A 22,197-nucleotide genomic window follows, 5' to 3' on the forward strand; every position below is an offset into this window, starting at 1 on the left:
GACTATGGCATATCAAGTCAACTTTTTAGGTATATATACCCACAGATTGTGCATATACATCTAAATATACATGTGCTTCGAGAAAGGATGGGAAGAACAAAATGTTTAACTTTTAAAATTTCCTAAATTATCTACACTGAAGCAGTGTCATTTACAGAAAAAAGGAGAAATTATACTGAATATCTCCCCTAACAATCTAAAAACCTATTGAGTAACAGCCACATTTCTCACTTGCTTTATGAAAACCCCTACCACAATCATATTTTCCTTAAACCCACGTGTGATTTGGTATTATCTGCTCACATCATTCCAGCTTTCCGATCATCATATAATCATTCTTCTTATATCCCCCTCAAATCATTATTTCTGGACTTCTGGAGACCCTTTGAAGTAACACCAATGATTGATCCCATTTTTATGAGTACCCACAGTGTGTATAATTATTTATCTGATTGTTCGTAGGCTGTTGAATACTACACACAATTCTGACTCCCTAAGCATAAAAGTTTTAGCTCTTTTGTGAAAAAGATTCAAAGATTACTTTCTTCAAAAGATCACCAAGCCAAACATTTGGCCATATTTTTATTTACTACATATACTATAAACATATACAATACATGCTACAAAAAAAACATTTTTTAAAATTTAACTGTCAAGAAAGTGTATAGTGTTATAATACAATGGCACATGTTTCATATTTTATTTCAAATTGGTTTGCTTATCATCCATTTCAAACCTTTAATAGTGAAATGTTACTTATGGATAATTAAAATTATCTATTTGCATTATTAACAATAAACAATTCCAACAATTAATAAGAATTAACCATGTCAAATATTAGTATCCAAAAAAATGGGTTTTTGCAGAAATTATTATATAAAATATAGCAGCCAATTTCGGTTTATTTTGCTCAGTGACAATGTACATTTGCACTTGAATAGGATTCTTGCATTTGCTTTTGGAAGATACTTATAAGAAGTCCTTTGAGTTCTTAAGGTCCAACAACTGCCAAACCCAGCCAAATCCAACCCAACAACTCATGTAATGGCTTTGGACAACCGATCACTGAGAAAGTCTTATGATTTGGGTAGAGCTGCATGTTTCACCAAAATCACATATGATGAAAAGAGACATTACAAGCCAATATCAAGGTCAGAGGCAAAAAAAAAAAAATACAAACATTCAAATCAATTGTGACAAAGCTTTTCTACAAATATTTTAGATGTCATACTTTCAGGAAAACAAGATTTAATGTGTATTGGGCTTTACAGTATCTATGCTCTAACTGAAAATTTAAGAGTCATCAGATGGAATTAAGTCTAGTATTGCAAACCTGTCCATTCAACATTATTGAGCACCCACTATGTGCACAGCACTGTGCTAACATTTTAAAAGTTGAGTATTAATGTCTTTATCAAGCACTATCTTAGTGTGAGGTAAAAATATATTAAATTAGCGTCAACTCATTAGTTTGCTTGTGGTAATGTATGTAATCCTGTGCCAGCTGGCTTCCCTGTGCCATATAATGAGCTTCTGCACACCTCGCATTCACTCTCACCAATCTGTATGCCGGCTGCACCAGTCACTGGGATATCATGATTTGGCATACATTCAATGAATGCAAATTAATCTTAACCTAGGCAAAACAACTGGAAAAATACATTACTTTTCTAAAATGAGGCCCAAAGCAAAGAACACGGTGTTTCTATTGGTCATATCACACCACAGACCAGTAAGTGCCTCTAGGCTGGGAACTAAATTTGAAGAAGTTTCATATGGTAGTCTAAATAGCCTCTATCATAATTTTTGGTCTCAGAAGTCAATTCTTTGGAGCACCTGACCCTATATAAACCATTCCACACTTAAAAGGGTTTGTAAACTAAACTTGAACACAAAGAAAAAGAGCCTCAAGTGAAGGCAGTTTATAACATAGTATATTTCAAGCACTATTCTGGCCATATGAAACAAATAATACATACGTAATTCATGATTGGTTCAAACATTTTTCAAAGTACTAAAACCCTATCCCCAAACTCATGTAATTTTAACTTGATTTTTATACAAGTTGTACATAAAGCAAAGGGCAGAATTTGGCCCCCCCAACCGTCTGTGGAATATTCTAAGTGATTGGTCCTTCCACTCCAAGTAGAAGTTAAGAATTCCAAAAAGTCCCCTGATAGAACAACGGCACTCAGGAGAACGGCCCTGCTGGATCCCATTAGCCAGGAGTCCACTGAACTGTGGTAGCAGTGTGAACCTACTATGACCCCTTGAGGGATGGCAGAGAGCTGGGAGTTTGGCTGTCCACGCAGTGAATCCAATACTGGCTTAAAGCTATGCACTGAATAAAGTGCTCTGCACATCCTGCTTATCATCTGGAATGAAAATAAACACTTATCTTGAGAATTAACCTATCTGCAGGTTTGGAGAAAAGGAATTACAAGGCTTGAAAGAATCCCAAGAAAAAGTATGAAGCATCGACTGGGAAGGAAGACAAATGCCTCTAGTAGTGTTCTCAGAATTCTCAGGATTTGAACTGTCAGAATGAGTCATACAATGGTCATGTTCCATAAATGAAAAAGCAATCCCACTGGGTACTATTCACACGTGCATGATTACTTCATGGGGTGGAAGGGAACAGTCTATTGCCATTTGACAGCATGGTTTCAGAATGAAAACCAAACCATTGAATAAATCAGGGTAAGTGGTGTGCAACACTTCTCTCCCATCCATCAGTTTTCCACAGGTTGATTTGTGTTGCCTGAGAAAAGGGAGGCAAGATGCCAATCCTTTCAGATACACTCAGGCAATGGTGCTACCACCTAAAATCACCAATTCAAAAGTTAACAAACAAGCCCTCCAGTTTCGTACCCTGAATATGGTAAATAAGACCAGGGATGGAGTAGTTCAGTCTAAAAAAGATCACAGGCAACAGAATGCTTATATAAACTAGACTGCTTTGACATCTGTAAGAAAACTGTATAGATGGCAATTGGGAAAAAAAAAAAAAAGGATTGTTCCCATCTGTCAGCAAAATTGTTTGTTGAGCTATACTCAGCTGAAGTCCTCATCGGGATTCTGTTGATCCAGCAGACGGACATGTGTGAATGGGAAGTGACCTCGTTTGCCATTACACTCCCCTTCCCACTGACCACTCACATTAATCTTCGTAACCTTTACCAGCTCACCGACCTGCAGGAGGAGAATAAGGACAGCACTTTATTTCCAGTTATGAATGCAAGCTGAAAAACTCCATTCTCTGGTTAGCCAGACCCTGCCCATGTGATTGCTCTAGGGCTGATATTACAGAAATGGCTATTTGCTGCCTCCCAAGCCCCAGCCACCAGACCGATTACTTATGGTTAATGCAGGCAAGAGGAAGAGTGATTTTAGCAGTGCAGAGAAAAACAGAGTACAGAAAATTGGAGGGATGCTAGAAAATGACACCTTTTGGAAAGTTCAAGTGTCTCTGGAGCAGCAACCCTACCTAGGACGATCTACATGCCCTGTCTTTGTAGCCACAACACTCAGCTTCCCGCCTGGTCCTCTCCGGCATATAGCAGTGCAATCCCCCAGCCCACTCTTACACACACATCCTGGCCTGATGTTGCCTGCAGAGCAAAAGGCAATCGGAGGTAGCGTACCTCATTTGGCCCCAGAAAACACAAGTGTTCCCATTACCTTCCTACCAAGGCAAGGCTCTCCCCACTCGGTACAGGCCAAGACTCCAAATTCCATCAGCTCCCTGAAAGCCTCAACCTTCTTCAGCTAGTTTTACTTGGCAGGCCACTGCCTGCCAGTCCCCCGAAATACCCACCCCTAGCAGGTACTGGCAGACTTTGCTGCTTCCTCAATGCTACCTGGTACCTGTTCCTTAACAGTAGGACATTGCGTTTCTGCTGTTAGAAAAAGTTTTCCTGTTGCAACATCAAATATTTTTGACAGTTTAGGATATACCTGTGTCTTACTATGAAACTTAAAAAAGACAAGGTGAAAAAAAAAAAGACAAGGTGTTTGATGAATGGATTCACCCTGTAGCAAAGTATTTAACAATGGTGAGGTTAAGTTCCCAAATGTCACTAAAGAACTTTATGACTATCCTTGAATTATTAACATCTGAGTTCTGCACATTCAAGTGGTTTCTAGACATTACTGTTTATTTGGTTTCATTAATAACGATATTTAGCTTCCATAAAGTACTATAGTGCTTTATATAAAATCATTTTCTAATAATCATATAATCCTATAAAATAGGAATTGTTTTCATTTTACATAAGACATTCAGGACAACTAGATGTTACACCTGAAGTCACAAAGCCAGTGACAGGGCTGAGATTTAAGCCCAGAAGTATTCAGCTCCCAAGCCCATTTACGTTCTTTCCGCTATATTAACAACTTTCAAATTATGCTCCCCTAGACCTGTGGGTTCCTTCCCTAAGAAGGTCTGTAGGCTGACTATCGGCCAAAGTCAACTTAAGTTTAGGCCAGGGCCTTCTCTTAAACGAGCCTGATCTCACTCACAGAGCAAATAGGTTACCTACTGACCTACCTACAGTTTCCTAAAGAATTATATGAAGAGTTTAGAGGCCTAAAGTGGTTGCAGGAATCCTAAGATGCTGAGAAAAGGAAGAGAGAAACCATGGAATATTAGAGAGACAAGGGATAAGATACGAGGGTGAGAAAAGGCAGCAGCTTGATGGGTTGATAATGAAGATGAAGGCTGATGGGGAAAGATGAGGAGAGAGAAACATCTGTCTTTGCAAACAGATCCAGCTCCTATAGGCTCAAGCACTCAGGGTTCTGTTTATTCCCAGCAATCTTCCAATTCAATTCCTGATATCTGAGCAGGTCAACTATGACAAGCAAAAATTTTCAGTCTTTGTAGAGGAATATCTGAACATCAAATGAGAATTTCCCTGGTGGTTAAAAAGAGTCTGGAAGATTTCTTCTTATATCTCCAATTCTCGTTTTCAAGACCACCTCGCTTGTTCTCATCTTTTAAAAATTCTTACAGTATTACAAGAAGTTAGGCTCTATATAAACTCCGTAACATGTGACTATTCCTTAATGAGTTTTTCTCCTTTCTGACCTGTCAGCTACCTCTGACTCCCCATCCTTCTCTCTCTCACACACATACAACACGTTACTGGAATTAATGCCCCCGCACTGCTAGTCCCTTGCTATGTTACAGTAAATTTTATTAACCGCAACCCTCTCACTTTTATTATATACTCATGTTATACTCAAGTGCTATTCAGATAGCTGGACTCAGAATAAGTTCCTGACCTTGAGAAAGAAAAAAACAAACACTTAAAGGAATATGTATGCTTATGTCAAAAAGTTAAATTGCCACTCATGGGACTTCCGTGGTGGTGGTCCAGCGGTTAAGACTCTGCTTCCGCTGCAGGGGCATGGGTTCGGTCCCTGGTTGGGGAACTAAGATTCCACATCTAGGAAAAATAAAAAAATAAATAACCTTGCCACACATGTTAGATTCTCCTCCAGATGGGGAGTAAGTGGCCAGTTTCTTTTAAGAAGCTGATCTGATGCCATCCCAGCTATGTGAATCCATCATTTTACTGATATTAAAAACACAACCAAGGGACATGAGAGAACATTCTGGAATGCTGAAAACATTCTATACTTTCATCTGGGGGGCTGTCACATAGGTATATACACATGTAAATTCACTGATCTACATACTTAGATACTTAGGATTGGTATATTCTACCAAATGATTTCATATTTAAATAAAAAGGTGAAAGGAATGTTATGTTTCTCCAGCTTTTCTTTGTTGCTCAGTCGTGTCTGATTCTTTGCAACCCCATTGACAGCAGCATACCAGGCTTCCCTGTCCTTCACTATCTCCCAGAGCTTTTGTAGGTGTTTTGTAAAAGATGGGTCTTCAGGATACAAACTTAAGTGCACCATTCTACTTGACACCAAAACCCACGTTTAAACACCTTTCTTTAAAATTAAGACTATCATTCTAAGAATAAGATTGTTGTTATTCTTAAGCATTCAAAGTGCTGTCTCAAATCATGCCCCAAAGAGCTCTAAGTGACGGGTAGTTAAAGTGTGGACCATCCACCCCCTCCAAGTCATCAGTACCACAAAACCACACTAGCTTCTCCACAAGAGAGCAAAGCCTTCTGCTCTGCCTTCCTGCAGAGTTCTAAGTGAGAAATGAGTCAGGGCTCCCGTACAGCAAGATGCTAGTAGGGAGAAGAATGAAGCGCAAGGTAGATCTTTGGACAGTATCAGAGTCATCCTCTAATATACACTCACTTGGTTCTACCCTACAGAGAAAGATTCAGGAAAAGCAACCAACTTCTGGAATCCAGAATCGTTTTTTTCACGGTTGATTAGGTTCTTGGCAGAAAAGTCCAAACATCATGGGGTGAAAGAAAGGTTGTGTCATGACTCTGAAATGATTCTGATTTTTAAATGGGTAAAAGAGGAAAGCTGAAAGCATTTAATAGGCTAATTAACCTGTCCAAAGTGGCCTTGAAGTACAAATACTTCGAGGTACACCTTAGTAAAATTAAATTCCTATGCATAATACCCTATGGGTTCTTTCTCCTGAAATAAGTCAAAGCACATAGCGAGTCCTGGGGTCAAGAACAGACAAGTCCCAAAGGCAAAAACATGACTGTCTTTGAGAAAACATGAGGCCCTTGAGCTCCAACTGCTTGGAAGACAGCGTGGCTATGGAGCCTGAGGCAGAGTGCAGGAGGGGATGGGGCAGCTAGGAATATGGCACTCCACTAGGTGTTCTTTCTCCAAGTCAGAAATGACACCATAATTTGTGCACCTCTCCCCGTTAGGCAACAACACTCTAAAGGAGAATTCCCTAAGGCAAGACCAGGGAGGGTAAGGGGGATGCACATAGGTTTGAAGCTTGGTGTACTAATTCAAAGACAAAGAAAACAAAACTGAGTACCTTCCCTAGAAATGCTACAACTTTTTTTTTTTAGAAATGCTACAATTTTAAGACACAAAGGAATGTACTTGCAGTAGTAACTGTAGCTCTCACATTACTGATTTCAAAATTCACGTTACAGATGAAAGAAAAAGTCCTCACCTGCACACCAATGAAAACCAAGGAACTTCTAAAGGACCTGAAGCACAAGGCAGTTAACCTTTCTTTTCATGAGGCAGACTTCACTAACACCTTGTGAAGGAGATTGATGATTCTTTCACCACCAAGGTACTATTTCAGTGTCGAGTTAGTTCCTAGTCTCTCAGTCCTATACCCCCCCTCAGGAGTAAGTCTGCAAGTAAATCATGGTGTCATCTGTAAAGAGGATCTAATGTAGTTACTTTATTCTCCTCACTCCCAGGGAACTTAATGAACACTCACCTTTACCAGTGAGTTCCAGGGATAATTAGGAAAAAAAATGAAGTCCAAATGGCATTAATTTTTGGTGTTCCCTAAATAGGAGACACCAGAAATTGTATGACCACCCCTGCTGGCGCAACCCCAGGAGACTGCTTTTCTAGTTTCTATCCCTGCTATCTAATAGGAAAGGCATCAATAGTTGCCAATGTTCCTTTGATCCAGATTTGCTGCATTATTCCTGTGAGCTCAGGGCAGGAAACACATATAACTAACTTTATGTCAACAAAGCCAGGGAAACCAAGTACAGAGACAGACTACAAGTACCTTGTTTTCAAATACTTTCAAACACACCAAAAACACATTTCAAGATTTGACTGAAGGAGGGAAAAAGGTAAGAAAACTACAGCAATCTAAGACAGGGGTCAGCAAACTATGTGGCCCGTGAGCCACATCCAGCTTGTTGCCTGTTTTTGTAAACAGTTTTACTATAACACAGCAAGCTCATTTGCTGTTTTGTCTACGGCTGCTTTCTAGCTACAGTGGCAAAGTCACAGAGGCTGCATGGCCTGGGAAGTCCTTTACAGAAAAAGTCTGCACATCCCTGATCTAAGGAATAGGAAGTCTTTAGGGCCCATCTAAAATCTTTAAAATCAGTGAAGACAAGTGAGGCCAGTTCAGTCTTAATGATTCACTTGCCTCAGAGACAGACTGAAACGCACATGGCTCATATTGGTGGATCATTGCAGGCCTTTGAAATTTAACTCGTAGGTATGCTTCCGGATGTCAAGCAAAAGCACCACACTGAAGATGGGTGTTACCCTGATTGTAGTCCAAGTCCAAATAGATTTTCCTGTAGCTCAACAACTGATAATAACTGAAACTAAGTTCCCCATCCTTTTGATGAGAGGTACAAAGAACAGGTAGCTCAACATAAGGAATTTTCTAAGAACTAGTACAGTCAACGAGATCTGAGGTTCCCAAACTGAAGAGTCAGAGGCACTGCAGCAAATTCTGAGGGGTCCCACCAAGTATTTTGTATCTTTGAGGGAAACTGCAATACCTGACGTCTATTATGCCATGTGAACTACTAACTCAAGGCAGTTAACAATTTTGACATCAGATTACACTACATCCCTTTCAAAGATGTCATGTCTTTGCAAAGCCGGGCTTTGGCAGTTGCTATGATAAAAATCAAGTACCTTATGAAAATATAAGTGTGGAACAAGAAATGAAGGTGGCAATGTTTCATATGATCCCAAGGTTTGAGAAACTTTGCTACTTAATGGGGGGGTTAAGTAACTAAAACTATTTTATTAAAATGAAAATACTATTTTCTTTCAATTATGTTTATTATTTTTTCAAGTGGGTATGAACTTATTATATATACAGCCAAGACTTGTCACGCAGTTCTTACACCTCCTAATCTCATTTTTTCTCTCTGGAACAAAGGGGAAATTAAGACCTTCACTCCACTTTTCCATATATTGGTCAAAAGGCCTAAATAACTTAAGGTTTCAGAGCGCTACATGGGGAGATGTAGAGTTAATATAGTCACTGCTGCATATAATCAGGGACCCATGGAACTTTACATCTTCCCTATTTGTGACCAGAAGAACAGGTTCATACCTAAGTCCACCTGAAAGGCTCCTTGGTTACTCAGAAGTCTTATCTATCAAAGGCGAGAGGCCAGGCTGAATCAGAAAATGGAAGTTACATGAATAGTACATTCCAAGATAATGTGATTGTTCTGGACAGTCTACAGAAGCATGAAATAAACTTTAACACCTGCAATTTACAAGATAAGATTCATCACTATTCCAGCTCCCAAGAAGCCAAGACTCATGAAACCAAAACCAATCAAATCGAAATCTCAGATCAAATCTAAGACCAAAAAAGTAAAAGGTGCCTCTGCACTGTTCTATGTTACTTCCAGTGTTTCAGTGTTTCTCCTTCAAAATACTCAGCCTATCTACATTTGTTTAAAATCTGTCTTTATTAGAAGCTCCAGGATGGAACAGATGATGTCTTCCTGGTTCAGTTACATTCCTCCAGAGTTACAGTGAGCAGAGGAATACCCCTACTTTGGCTGTTTGCTAGAATTAATCCCTTCTTTCCAACAACCTTCATTCCTACTAGAGAAATCTGATGGGTGGGAAAAGAGGAAGTAGTCATTGTCTTTTATTCTATGGAGGACTCTGGTCACAGCAAATGTATCATGCAGGAAACATCTATCTGTAAGGGGAAGACAGGTGGATCCTGAACATATTAAGTACAGAAACCCTTCCTTCAAAAAAAAAAAAAAAAAAAAAAAAACCTTAGAGAAACACTGAAATATAACATAGTTAAAAACAAAGTTGTTTTGATTGAAGTAAGAGAGGTAACCCAGAGCGTTACATCCTCAGCTACCTTCTGGGAAATACTAGGAGTCCGAACCCTATTATACCTGGGGTTCTGCCCACTTCTAAATGCAATGATTTTAACATCAATTTCAGGTAAAGTAAAACTCCACTAAAATGTGCCTAGCTTGTCTACAGATCTAAATTTATAATGGGCCAACTATAGCAATGAATTTTTTTCTCATCAGAATGCTAAGGTCAGAAAGTCAGAGCTTCTTAATCATCTCCTGGCTTCATCTCAACAGGGACTAGGCATCAGCTCCTATGAAAAAGAGATGGGAGAGGAAAACTGCCTCCTTGCATACAGTACAAATGAGGACATGCTGTCAGTTAAACCACACAAAACTGACAGGGAGGGCAGCATCACTACTACAAAACAAAAAGTACCACTGATGGAATCTGGGTATGGCCGAAAAGGCACCACTGTAGATCTGGATTCCTCATATCTCCAACTAGTTTAAACAACCCATTCAGTCCACCTCTACTTTTTTTCAATAAATGAATAAGGTCTTTTCTAGCTTTAGATTTCTGTGATGCTAAACTAACATGATGTTTTCTTAAGTACATAAGGTGTTTTTTGTTTTTTTATAAGGTGTTTTTAAAGCTATTATTTGGGGTATTTGTTCTAACGTGAGAGGTTATCTTCATCAGTCAACACATGTGGCTCAAAACTAATCCCCAGCCAAAGAAGGAAATTACTGGCGTCACAAACCACTCATCCACCTTAGTCTTTACTTCACAAGGTTTGGGTTTCACAGTAGGAGAGCAGCTCAACCATTCTCGAGCACTAAAGCCTCTAATTAAGGCAAGCACTGTTGGGGCAAACAATTCTGGAAATTCCCTGATGGTCCAGTGGTTAGGACTCGGCATTTTCACTGCCGTGGGCCCAGGTTCAATCCCTGGTTAGGGAATTAAGATCCTGAGAACTGCTCACTGATGCCAAAAATAAAACGAAACAAACCAATTCTCTTTGAGAAAGGAATTGCAAATGGAAGCAAAATTAATCTGGTGACTACTCTCTCCTGGGCGTTAGCTAGCTATTTCCACAGTAAATGAATGCTATTCCCACACTCCCGCCCAGCGCTCACTCACAGGGTCTGCAACAGATGTCGAGTCACAGCCGCCATGCGCATAGTACCATCTTGGCTGCTGCCATCTTACGAACTAAGTGAAAACATGAGGCTAGAAACTTGTTTTCCTTATCCTCCAAATTCTAAGTGGGAAAAAGTGTGTGACCTAGACAACACATAATTCCTTTCTCATTAAAACCAGGGCACAATACTTTTCGGTCACAACATGATCTCAAAATATACACATTTTAAAAGCACACATTTTTTCCAGTCAAACCTGTAGACCTAACCCTCCTTCACACCACTCTTCAGAATGCAAAAGAAAAACTTTAAATCCAGTAATACCAGACTTTCATATAAATTTCAGCTCACTGTACAGCCTAATACTTAGGCAACTCCCACTCCTCAGTGTATAAGCATGATCCAAAGGATTTTAGAGATTTCCACTTAGAAAAATATATTAATACTTTAGCCCCTTCTCTGTTAACCTGCACCTCCACCTAAGTAACTTCAGCCTATGCTCATGAAATTTAGCTACTTGCTTAATTAAAGCTGTCATATCTGAAAGGCTCTGAAAGACAGGAAAGCATGCCACTTCTACACTAGCTTTTATGCTGAACCACTACCTCTGCATAACTCAGAAAGAAAGGGAGGGAGGGAGGGAGGGAGGGAGGGAGGGAGGGAGGAAGAGAAGAGGTAAGAGACAAAGCTGTGAGTGCTAAAGACAAGAATACAATGCAATGGTTGGCCAGAGGAGATGGGCTACCAAAGATAACTATTCACCAGTAAAAGGTAAAAATTTATTCCTCAGGAGGAACTGGTTTCTTGAGTATAAAATGCATCAAACAGCAAAGACCAAGTAAACCTGCTGCTTCTTGGAATCAATATTTTTGGGTTCAATGGTAAGAAACCCCAAGCCCCCTAAAGTAAAAACACATTTCTGTAAGAAAATTCATTCAAGTATTTTGATAGAGACCATTTATACTCAAATTTGTGGAGCCCACTTATTTTAGATAATGATAAACAGAAAGAAACAGATTAGAATGTAGATGAAAAAAAAATATTTTAGGTTAATTCCTGTGAATTCAGGTGGTGTTATTAAAGAAGTCAAAGTATGGTTTAGTAAATCAATCAGAACATTCAGTTATACAGTTTTAAGCTTACTCATTCCAAAATAGGTTTTCTACAAAAAAGAGAAAACCTAACATTAAGTGCCAAAATCAGTACTTAATGGTAAAAGTACCATTCAACATCTATAACAATGTTACAATGCTGCTGCTTGTATTCAGCATTCCTACAAAGCTCTAAGAGGTCTGAAAGGGAGACCCTGTAGCAGATCTCTTCTTTCTACATTTTGCACATTATGTACCTCCAAAGCCAAGGCTGTCTTGTCGTAGGCATTAGGGACTCGCTTCTGGATTACCCTGGCATAAATGGGCCCATTCTGGAGGTTAGGGAGCGGAGTGTTGACGCTGGGTTGGGCATAGGGCCCAGGCTCCGGCCCACCCAGTGGCTGTGGGTGGGAACCCTCCTGGTTACCTCCAATCAGAGCCGATACTGAGGCGGAGGCAGGTCTATACTTCTCCACGTAAGGGACTGGAATCATCCCTCTCTTGCCTTCGCTGTCCTCTGCATTCCACCACTGCTCTTCAGGCTTATCCCGGATTCTCAGGATGTCTCCTTTCTTAAAGGGAAGATCTTCTTCATCATTCCCATTAAAGTCAAAGAGGGCTCGTACATACTCTGCCTCTTCCTGCCTGAGAATCACTCCACTACCCTGCCTGGATCTGGAAACTGGTTCTATCAACGTTGTAGTGTCCAAATAGTGTATTTTGTAGAATTCCAGTAAAGCAGGCAATGAATCAAATTCTTGATCTCCTATTCGGAGTCTGGAGGGACTCACCCCTGGAAAAAAAACAGAGCAGGGTATTATTGAAAGATATACTAGAAACGAAATGCAGATTTTAAGCATCTCCCCGCACATATTTAGTCAATATTTACCCAGAAAGAAAGAGAAGGGAAAAAAAATAATCTAAATAACCCCTTCCCCTAACAGTAAACTAAAATCATAGTTTGTAGCTCAAATGTTCCCTGGGAAGAAAGTGAGCTATCACCACCTGCAGCAGAGAAGACAGAGGCTGTGATAGAGCAACCATGCCTGTCAGGACAAGCTCACATATTGGACCAAAGACAGAGCACCATGGAGACTTCTTGGTCATTCTCTCAAAACATTCTGTGGCTACTCCATTTACAGAGTACAAGGGTTCAAGGTTGTGTTAGTCCTCTTCTTTTCAACTTCAGGAAATGCAGCAAGCTCTCCGTTTTCATTGGTGCCAGCAGCTATCCCAACAAGAGGTGGGATATTTTATTCTCAATTTTTCACTACTGCAAACAATGCTCTTACGAGTGCTTTTATTAATGAACACTTTTTTATTACCTCCTCAGGATAAACTCCTTAAAATGCAATTGCTGGGTCAAAGGTTTGGAACACTAAGTTTTATGTTGCCTGTCATCCAAAAAGTTTTATGATTTTACACTCGAACCAGTGGATTATGAGTTTCCATTTCCCCCACATCCTTGCCAAAACAGCAAGGATGTCTCTTCTTAAATATCATCTTTGATTGATTGATGTTTTTCACGATTAGTGAATATTTTTACTTCTTTTGTGAAAATTACTTTTTCGAGTTCTTTGTTAAAGAGAGGGCCTGAACTACCCTCACCACTCCTATTAAAACCAGTCAATCAAAACAAAAACCTAGACAATCCATCTAAAAACCCTTTGCTGTTAATGCTGTGAAATAGGAACACTGCGGTAGCCCAGCTGTCTAAATTGCTTCGCCACTCTAAAAAAATGAGACCAAATTATTTTGTTCCAAGTTAGAAAACACTCTGTCCAGACAGACCAGAAAAACTGCATTTAAAATTCTCTACTGGGGAGAGGGGAAGTGATAAACTTTGGAGGGTAACCCCAATACACAACGTATATTGATGAGTGACTTCTCTTTCCACCCAGATGAAAGAAAGGCCGAGACACATTTAGTGGACAGATGCACATTTCTTACATTGCAAAGTCCATCTGTGGAATTCATGGCTATAAACTAAAACAAGTTAATAGCCCACAGTCAGTAATGTTGGCTGTCTCTCTGACTCAAGATGTTGAAATACATGCTTATACCCAGGATTGTCCATCTAAGGCAAATACTCCTCAGACACCGGCAGAATGCACCCCCAATAGTTCCAAGTGCAGAACTGGTGACTGGAGAGATGCTTTTGGTTATGACCACACCAGAGCACAGTGGTGCTATATTCTGGAGTTTCTCTTCTCTAAAGCTGATGGGTAGTTATTCCTATTTCAGCCTGTAAATAAGGAAGACACACGGCTACCTCATCTATCACCTCTAGGCTACAGTGATCCTTCAGGCCTGTGGAACTATGTGAAAGACAGAGTCAGTGTGAGCTCCAAGAAGACCTACTTTGTACTGCCTGGTCAAGAAAGCCTAAAAGGCAGAGTGGTACGGAGAACCTTCACACCTGCAGAGAACCTGGCTTAGAAAGTGGTCCTGGTGACACCTGGGAAGAAAAGTTCCTTTCCTAGAATTTACCCAATGATACGCCAAGGTACAACTGCCAATATGGCTTTCACCAGTCACCCTTTAGTGTTAGGTATTATTCTTTTTCTTTTCTTTTTTTTTTTTAGGTATTATTCTTAATGAATGTAACTCTCAAGTGAGGAAAAGTTACATGAAAATCTGTCCCCAGGTTTGAGAAACTCACAGCATAGGTGGGCATACAAAGGCAAACACAGTGTGGCTGGTGAGCAAGAAGCATAGCAGCATGTTTCAGGAAGACATTCTTTTTCTCCCCTGGCATTCACTTCCAACTGGGGATGTACTCTTACAAAAATCAGTGGCAACAAACTATGTTCTAAGAACAAAATTACGAAAAAATAGCAGCTCTTTCCATTCCTGAACGACTCTTTCTTTCCTTCTTTCATTTTGCCACACTGGGAAGCTTGCAAGATCTCAGTTCTCTGACAAGGAAGTGAACCAAGATCCCAGCGGCGAAAGCCTAGAGTCTTAACCACTGAACAACCAGAGAACTCCCTCTTTTCCTATTCTAATGACATTATTATCCCATAGAGGAATACCTGTTTTTGTGTACTGCTGCAGCAGTTACGTGTTTTATATATATATGGGGCAATCAAGCTTCAGGAGGAGAGGGAACAAAACATACATACTTAAGTTCCAGATAAGCCCAAACCTCACCACAGCTATGTGCTCCGGCTCCTTTTCCCTAGTTCATCTCTTTCCAACCACAAACAGCTGAAGGCAGGAAACAGAAGGGCGGGAAAGGAAGGAGACACAGCCAGCCAGCCTAGAGAACAGAACCAAGGGCAGAGCTCTCATAGCTGGGACCTGGAAAACCTCACTGACTCGTTCTCCATCAACCTGTGCTGGTCTCTTAATGTGCAGTTGTGAACAGTCAGAAATCAAAGTCAATGCAGTCAGCGCTATCTTTTAACCAGAAGGGTTGGACATGCTCAACTCATCACTTCCAAGCATGTCAGCCCTCAGGTTACAGCAGTTTTTACAATACCATTCCCTGAGGGTTTTATGAAGAACACTCAAGAGCTCTGTGGGCTAAACAGGCCAAGTCGCTTCTGGCACGGGCATCGCCACAGAGGCTCCATTATAAGTCTCTCAATCTCTCCTTTCCTCTTTCCTAAATTCCCATTCCCTCTCTTCTTTCTCCACTGCCTATGGTATTTATAGAGGTTCCTTGAATGCTCTTACCATCTATCCACTCCAAAGGACTAACAAGGCCACTGACTTCCCTTTAAGAAAGTATCCTGAAGAAGGATATCAGCATGTGACTTTGCAGATTCAGACTTACAAAGTTTGAAGAATTCAGGCTCTGGTATTTGTAGCTATTTGAATTGTTATTTAACTTTTCACAGGGATCTATGTAACAATAATTTCTATGTAATAATAATAATAAAGTTCCTAAAAGTAGCTGGTATATTATAGATGCTCAATAAAAGGCAAATCAGCTTAATATACACACCCCCCAAACCTCTGAACACCTCTGTAAATTTTCAATTCATCCCTAAACCCAGAGTCTGCTACACTGTTTCCCAAAGACGATTCCACAGAATCTCAAGATGCTTCTCAAAAAGTTCTGTGGCCAGACTGGTTTGAAAAACCCGCTATTCAATCCCTGCCTGTCTAGAGTCATAATTTCACATGAACATAGGAAAGGCTTAGAGAAGTCCGGTGATAAGTAAACGTACTTCCTTTTACTACGGATTTTTTTTTGGGGGGGGGGGGGTGGGTCTAAAATCTTTAAGTAACTCACTAAGGAACTCCTCATAGAATCACTGAATATCTTTAACTCTGATATTAAAGAGCAAATCATGAGGACCAGGTCTGAGAATTACAAGGATGAGCCAAACAAATGAAATAGATGCTGGATGTTCAAAAAAGCAGCAGTGGATAAGAGGCAGTCCCCTAGGATCTCCAGAAGTGGCCTGGCCCAGCACCACCTTGAACAGGCAGCACAATCATCACCCTAGCATCTGCCCCCCACCCCCAAAATGACACAAGTTTTACCTTCCCCTCACCCACTAGGGCCAACAGGTAGGAGGTTCTGGGTTGAGCGGGTAATGGAAGCCATCATCTTATTTCCACACACTGGATCCAAGGCTCCTTCATACTTCTTGATGCACCCCCATCCAGCACTTACTCCTTCAGACATGCTGTGAGCCTCTCAAAGCTGAGAATTGTTTTCCATCTTGCTTCAATTTTTCCCTCTCCACCACATCTGTTAATATACCTAATGTTAGTTCCATTCCTAAGCATTTAATATACTAAAACTCATTTAACCCTTGAAATAACCCTGTCAGTACTATTTCCCCTCTTTCACTGATGAGGAAACTGAGGCAAAGAGAAGTTAAAGAACTTGCCTGAAGTTATATAAGCAGTAAGCAGAAGGTAAGGAAGGTTCAAATCCAGACTTCAGAACACAAGCTTTTAACTATTCTCCCAACTCATATTTACTGTTTTATTGACTGTTTATTGGACAAGGTCCAGTAAAACCTCATGTTCAAGAGGTAAAGACTAGTGGATCAATCAGTGATTTGCAAAGTCTTCCCAAGAGGTACACCTGATGGAGTATGACCAGTAGACTTGACCCAGTCCTGCCCTACGGCCCTGGGGCACAGTCAGGGAACTTCCAGGCAATGGCAGCACTGGCAGCCTGTGGGAGCTAAACACAAGTTAAAAACAAGCTGACTGGAAAAGGTTGAGACTATCTGGTCTATTTTGTTCATACACGTCTAAAATGTATATCTAAGCCATTCCGTACAAATTCATCTTATGCATTATGTCCACAAAATACATTATATAATCCTAAACAAAAAGCTCATTTCCCATATTTAATCTGCCAAATAAGGTTATTAAAAACCTCTTCATCACTGACTTTAGATAGCAGATGCATACTGCCCGAGCGCTAAAGCCACTTTCTTTTCATCCTTTCTTTTGGTCTTTATTTAGGCCATGCCACACAGCATGCAGGATCTTAGTTCCCCAACCAGGGATCAAATCCATGCCCCCTACAGTGGAAGCGTGGAGTCTTAACCACTGGACAGCCAGGGAAGTCCCTCCTTTCAGTCTATAAACAGAACCTGGGGCACAGAACAGAGACAAAAGTGTTGAGGCTTCAGAGTGCACTGCTGGGATCTCAAAAGTAAACTGGCTTTGACAGAAAGGAGTGCAATGTAACAGTGTCAGCTCTCAGGTCACAATTCCTAGGTTCAATTCTGGCTCAGTCACTTACAAGCTGTGTGACTTTGGGGCACTTTACTGTATCTCTCTCAGTTTCCTCATCTATAAAATGGAAATAGTTTAATAAGTGGAGATCATAGTACTTTCCTCACTGGATTGTTACAGACAGTAAATGAGACAAGGCATATAATGTACTCAACAAAGTGCCTGGCACAGAATAACCAGTCAATAAATGTCAGCTATTAACAGTGTATATGCCTTTCTAAAATTCAAGAAATTCTTCTGTGGTTTCAAAAGAAAAGAGCTTGATGGAGGGAGGAGTAGAACAAAGATTAAGTAATCTCTATAAAGACAGCAACTGAATCAATTGTCCTATGCAGAAAATAGGGTACATGGCAGAAACAAAAACGACCACAATGCCCATGAACTTTCCACACCCCAGCCACAAACTCTGGCAATCCTCAACTTCTCTCTTGGGCCAAAGATCTGAATTCATATGTTATGAAAAGGTGGAGCTCAATATTAAGGTAACAACTGAGATTAAAGTTATCAACACCAAGACGTGGGGAAAGCTCAAACAAAGCTGTGTGTTAGTCGCTTGGTCATGTCCAACTGTTTGTGACCCATGGATTGTAGCCTGCCAGGCTCCTCAGTCCATGGGATTCTCCAGGCAAGAATACAGGACTGGGCTGCCATTTCCTTCTCCAGGGGATCTTCCCCACCCAGGGATTGAACCTGGGTTATCCTGCATTACAGGCAGATTCTTTACCATCTGAGCCACCAGGGAAGCCCCTGCTGCTATTTCCAAATTTTGCAACCAACAAAACACACAAAAGGTTGAGAACTTGAGTTTCAGTGACTGTTTGCCATCATGTCACTGCACAATAATGCAAAACCCCAGACATCATGAAGGTGGTAAAAAGTAGAACATATTTGGTTTAGAGTAAACATATAAATATTCCCACTTCATGTTATACTGCTATTAAACCAAGCAGACTGAGAAAGACCTAGAATAATTTGTAAGCTTTACGATCCCTACGCTTTTCTTTTTAATTGGTATGTGTTAACAAGGGACTATCCCAATTCATTTCTGGTCAGAGAGAATAAACCTAAATTAGGACTCTCCTAAAAGAGCAAGTCTGCAAAGGCTGGTTCAGGAGTCTTCTAATTCAGGTGAGAATGGCCTGAATCTAGTCTCAGGTGATTAGGATGAAACTGCTTCCACCTGGAACAGCGAGGCAGCACTAAGACTCTCCGTATTGTTACACAGAGAACAGTAACCTCAGAATTACTCTGTATACCACAAATCTCAAGTATCAAGTGCACAAATCCCCTTAACAACTCCAGTGGCCTGGGTGAATGTCAAGTCTCAACCTTTAGCAAGGAAGATCCAATGTAGATCATTTAAACTCTCAAGAGAATCACTTCAGTGGGATCTGTTTCCAACATCTAGGAAGACTCAGGCCACAGCCCTCAACTTACTGAACAAGGAGAGGCCCTGGAGGACAAGACTGATAATGTTCGAGTCCAGGGAAAAATGAAGTTCCATTCACTTTCAGGGAAGGGACTGTTTCCACTGGCTTATTTCTGAATTATTTCCTGAAATAAAAAAAAAAATCTTTCCTCCACTGATTGCTTTGAAAACTATAACCCCCTCATTGTGGAGAACAGTCTCTGGACGCTAAGATCTCTTGGACACAGTCAGCCGGGCATCAACTTACTCAGGGCTGGTCACAGAGGCTTTTCCTCTATAACCAAGGCACTTAGCTCACCACCTTCATCCTCCGCGGGGGAAGAGGAAGGTAAAAGTATTTTGGAAAAATGCCCAAGAAAGAAAAAAGCTGACCGGTTTCCTGAGGGTGTCTCCATCCCTCTCGGCCAGTATGTGGTGACTTCCTACCAAAGGCCACCAGGGGAGTATAGCCAAACCCGGCTCTCCAACACTGCAGGAAATGTTTCAAGCCTAAAAAGCCACTTGTAGGATTATCGGATTCATTCCCGGCACCGCTGCCAACTGATGCCCCCGCAGTGCCAACATCCTTCTCAGCTCTTTGTCCCCACGTTGCCCGGCTCTGCTCGGGCGCTAGCCCCACCCTGGGACCGAGGCAGTTCCCCTTCCCCTGGGCTGTCCTCCCAAGTCACACCCAGAGGCCTGGGTCAGCGGCTCCTCCTCCCCCACACACTCGCGCTGGTCCGTGGGAGCGAGCCCCGGCAGAGGCTGCGCCCCGGCCACGCTCACCCCAGCCTTCTGCCCACGTCCCTCGTGGGGGTCAGCTCTCGAGGAGCAGCCAGCCAGGCTGGGGAGTTCCGCGGCCCTCACCCCCGCCCGGGGCCTCCCGTCCCGTCCGTCCCTCACCGGGCGGAGGCTGGGCGGGCGACGGTGGCACCGGCGGGCGCGGGCCGCTGCTGTTGATGATGTAGTGGGAGACGCGCGAGTTCTCGGAGACGCTGAGCACATAGTCCCCGGGGCTAGTGCTCGAGTCCCGCACCAGGAACACCCCGTGCCGCTGGCCCTGCAACAGCGCCACCGCCTCCTGCCGACTCAGCCGCCCCCAGTACCAGCTACTCCGCTCCTCCGAGTCGAAGTTGCCCGCCATGGCCGCCTCCGCGCCTACACGCTGGGCCGCCGCCGCCGCCGCCGCGCGTGCCCCTCCAGCCCCGGCCCCAGCCGCCCAGCGGACCGGCTCGGGTCTTAGCCTCACAGCAGCGCCTGAAATGGCGGCGGCGGCCGCGGGCCTTCCCCACCGGAAATGACGTGCTCCTGGCCCCCGGGAGGATGCCGGGAAGGGGACCGCCACCCGCCATTGGAAGAAGGGCAAGTGACAGATCGTGCGCGCACTGCGCATGCGGCCTCTTGGGCGTCGCCGCCTGGCTGGGACTGGGACTGCAGAGGGTGAAGGGGAATCCAGGACCGAGGGGCGGGGCTTCAGCTACCAGTCGGCTGTTGGCGACACGGTTCTTTGCTCCTCCAGGTTTCAAGTTACTGGAAGGCCCAGGCTTCTAGGCAGCGACTAGGGTACAGAATTAGAGCAGAAAAGGTGATGTGGCCCCAAGGCTTGTGTTTCCTGAGACTGTCTTTTTCTGATGGTTCCTTTAGCTTCTCCCCATGCCTGCTGAAGTTCTTGTTATCATTGATTCATTCAGCAAACAGTTGACACATTTGCCCTGTGGGTGCAAAGGTCATCAAGGGTGAGCCCTTTCCTCACCGAATTCTCAGACCAGTGGGAGAAACCAGGAAACAGTCTACGAGGATGGTGTGCCAAGTGATACGATGGGGAAGGGGCAAGGGGCTCTAGGAATACATAGCAGAGCCCCCTAATCCTTTGTTTAGAGAAACCCAGGAGGGCTTCCCAGAGGAGGTGACTTGCACTGAATATTGAATGGCAGTCAGGGAAGAGCATTCAAGACAAAAGGAACAGAGCATGCCAAGCCAGGTGGAAGTATGGAGTTCTCTCTGTTTAGGGTCTTAAGACACCTGCCCAGATTCTCTAAACTCTAATTGTGGCCATGGGTATCCTCTGCTCTCCCTGCTGTCAGGACCATTTCTACTTCTACATCCCGTATCTATTTTTGTATTCCTGTGACAGCCTGCTCACTGGTATTCTATAGTCTTGCTGCCCCTAATTGTATAGCACACATTTGCCAGTTTGCACTTTCTCAATTATAGCTCTGAGTCAGCTACTATTCTGTATAAAACTTTTAACAACCTCCAGGTGTTAGAACTCCCCGTTTACCTCGAAGCATACAACCAAGCCACCATTTCATCTTCACCACTTCTACATGAACCTTATGTTTCTTCTCTCTGGAATGCCCCTCCACTCCTTTTGGGATCTCAATGTCAAAGTCTCCTCTTTCTTGACTGTCACATCACTCCCTCTCTGTATGTACAGACCTATTTCCTTATTATCTCTATTATGGTTCTTAACCACTGTACTGTAATCTTTCATTTACAAGTCTGTATGCCATGGTAGATCTCCTCAAAGGCCAACCATCTATTGTAGGAGGCATTCCATAATCATTTCATAATAACAGCTAACATTTATTCAGGAAATACTACCTGCCAGGCGTAGTGCTAACTGCCCTTAGATGGATCATTTCATTTAATCCTCTCATCAACCTTATGGGTTGGTCCCATTTAACCAATGAAGCTCAGAGGGGTTCAGTGACTTATCCAGAGACACATAGCTGCTGTTGGGATCTGGGCTTCAAATCCTGGAAGGAGCTATGATCACTCTGCTATGTCCTCAGACTTCTGGGGATAGGAAAGACAGGAGATGGGTTGAGTGGAGTGGAGGAAGGATGGCAGAAATAAACATTTTTAAAAAATCAGTCAGTCCTGGGTTTTATGGTCTTGTATGAATAACACACCTCTTCCAGACCCATTTCACATGCCCCTGGGCCTGCTCTGGGAAGGGGTGGGGAGCAAGGGCATCTTCCCTGCTGTGGGTGACTCATCACGACCCTGGCTTAGTCACAGCATGTCACCACAAGCCAGCAGAAGAAGCCAGGCCAGGATGAAGTCTGGTCCTTTGGGGAAGAGAAGTGCCTGCTTTTCATTTCCCCAGGATGACTGGCCTTTGGGGCAGGACCTTACCACAGACTGCCAT

General features: G+C 42.4%; 1 protein-coding gene and 1 non-coding gene across 4 annotated transcripts; one reads left to right on the top strand and one right to left on the bottom strand.

The window, feature by feature from the left end:
- Nucleotides 1–541: 541 nt before the first annotated feature.
- On the bottom strand, nucleotides 542–20,347 carry CRK (CRK proto-oncogene, adaptor protein). 3 transcript variants are annotated; one of them, XM_020909824.2, is made up of 3 exons: nucleotides 19,947–20,347; nucleotides 12,178–12,713; nucleotides 542–3,192 (listed from the first exon to the last, which is right to left on the bottom strand). In XM_020909824.2, exons 1-3 carry the CDS (start codon nucleotides 20,185–20,187, stop codon nucleotides 3,055–3,057), a joined length of 915 nt encoding a protein of 304 aa, XP_020765483.1. In that variant the 5' UTR covers nucleotides 20,188–20,347; the 3' UTR covers nucleotides 542–3,054. The 3 variants fall into 3 exon arrangements, with proteins under 3 accessions (XP_020765483.1, XP_020765485.1, XP_020765486.1); XM_020909826.2 differs by lacking the exon at nucleotides 19,947–20,347 and adding an exon at nucleotides 19,073–19,673; XM_020909827.2 differs by having other exon boundaries at nucleotides 3,099–3,192; nucleotides 12,348–12,713.
- TRNAE-UUC (transfer RNA glutamic acid (anticodon UUC)) lies at nucleotides 10,577–10,649 on the top strand. Its single transcript has one exon. It is a non-coding gene; the product is annotated as a tRNA-Glu (tRNA).
- Nucleotides 20,348–22,197: the final 1,850 nt, after the last annotated feature.

Source organism: Odocoileus virginianus, chromosome 17, assembly GCF_023699985.2.
Source record: "Odocoileus virginianus isolate 20LAN1187 ecotype Illinois chromosome 17, Ovbor_1.2, whole genome shotgun sequence".
NCBI lineage: Eukaryota > Metazoa > Chordata > Mammalia > Artiodactyla > Cervidae > Odocoileus > Odocoileus virginianus.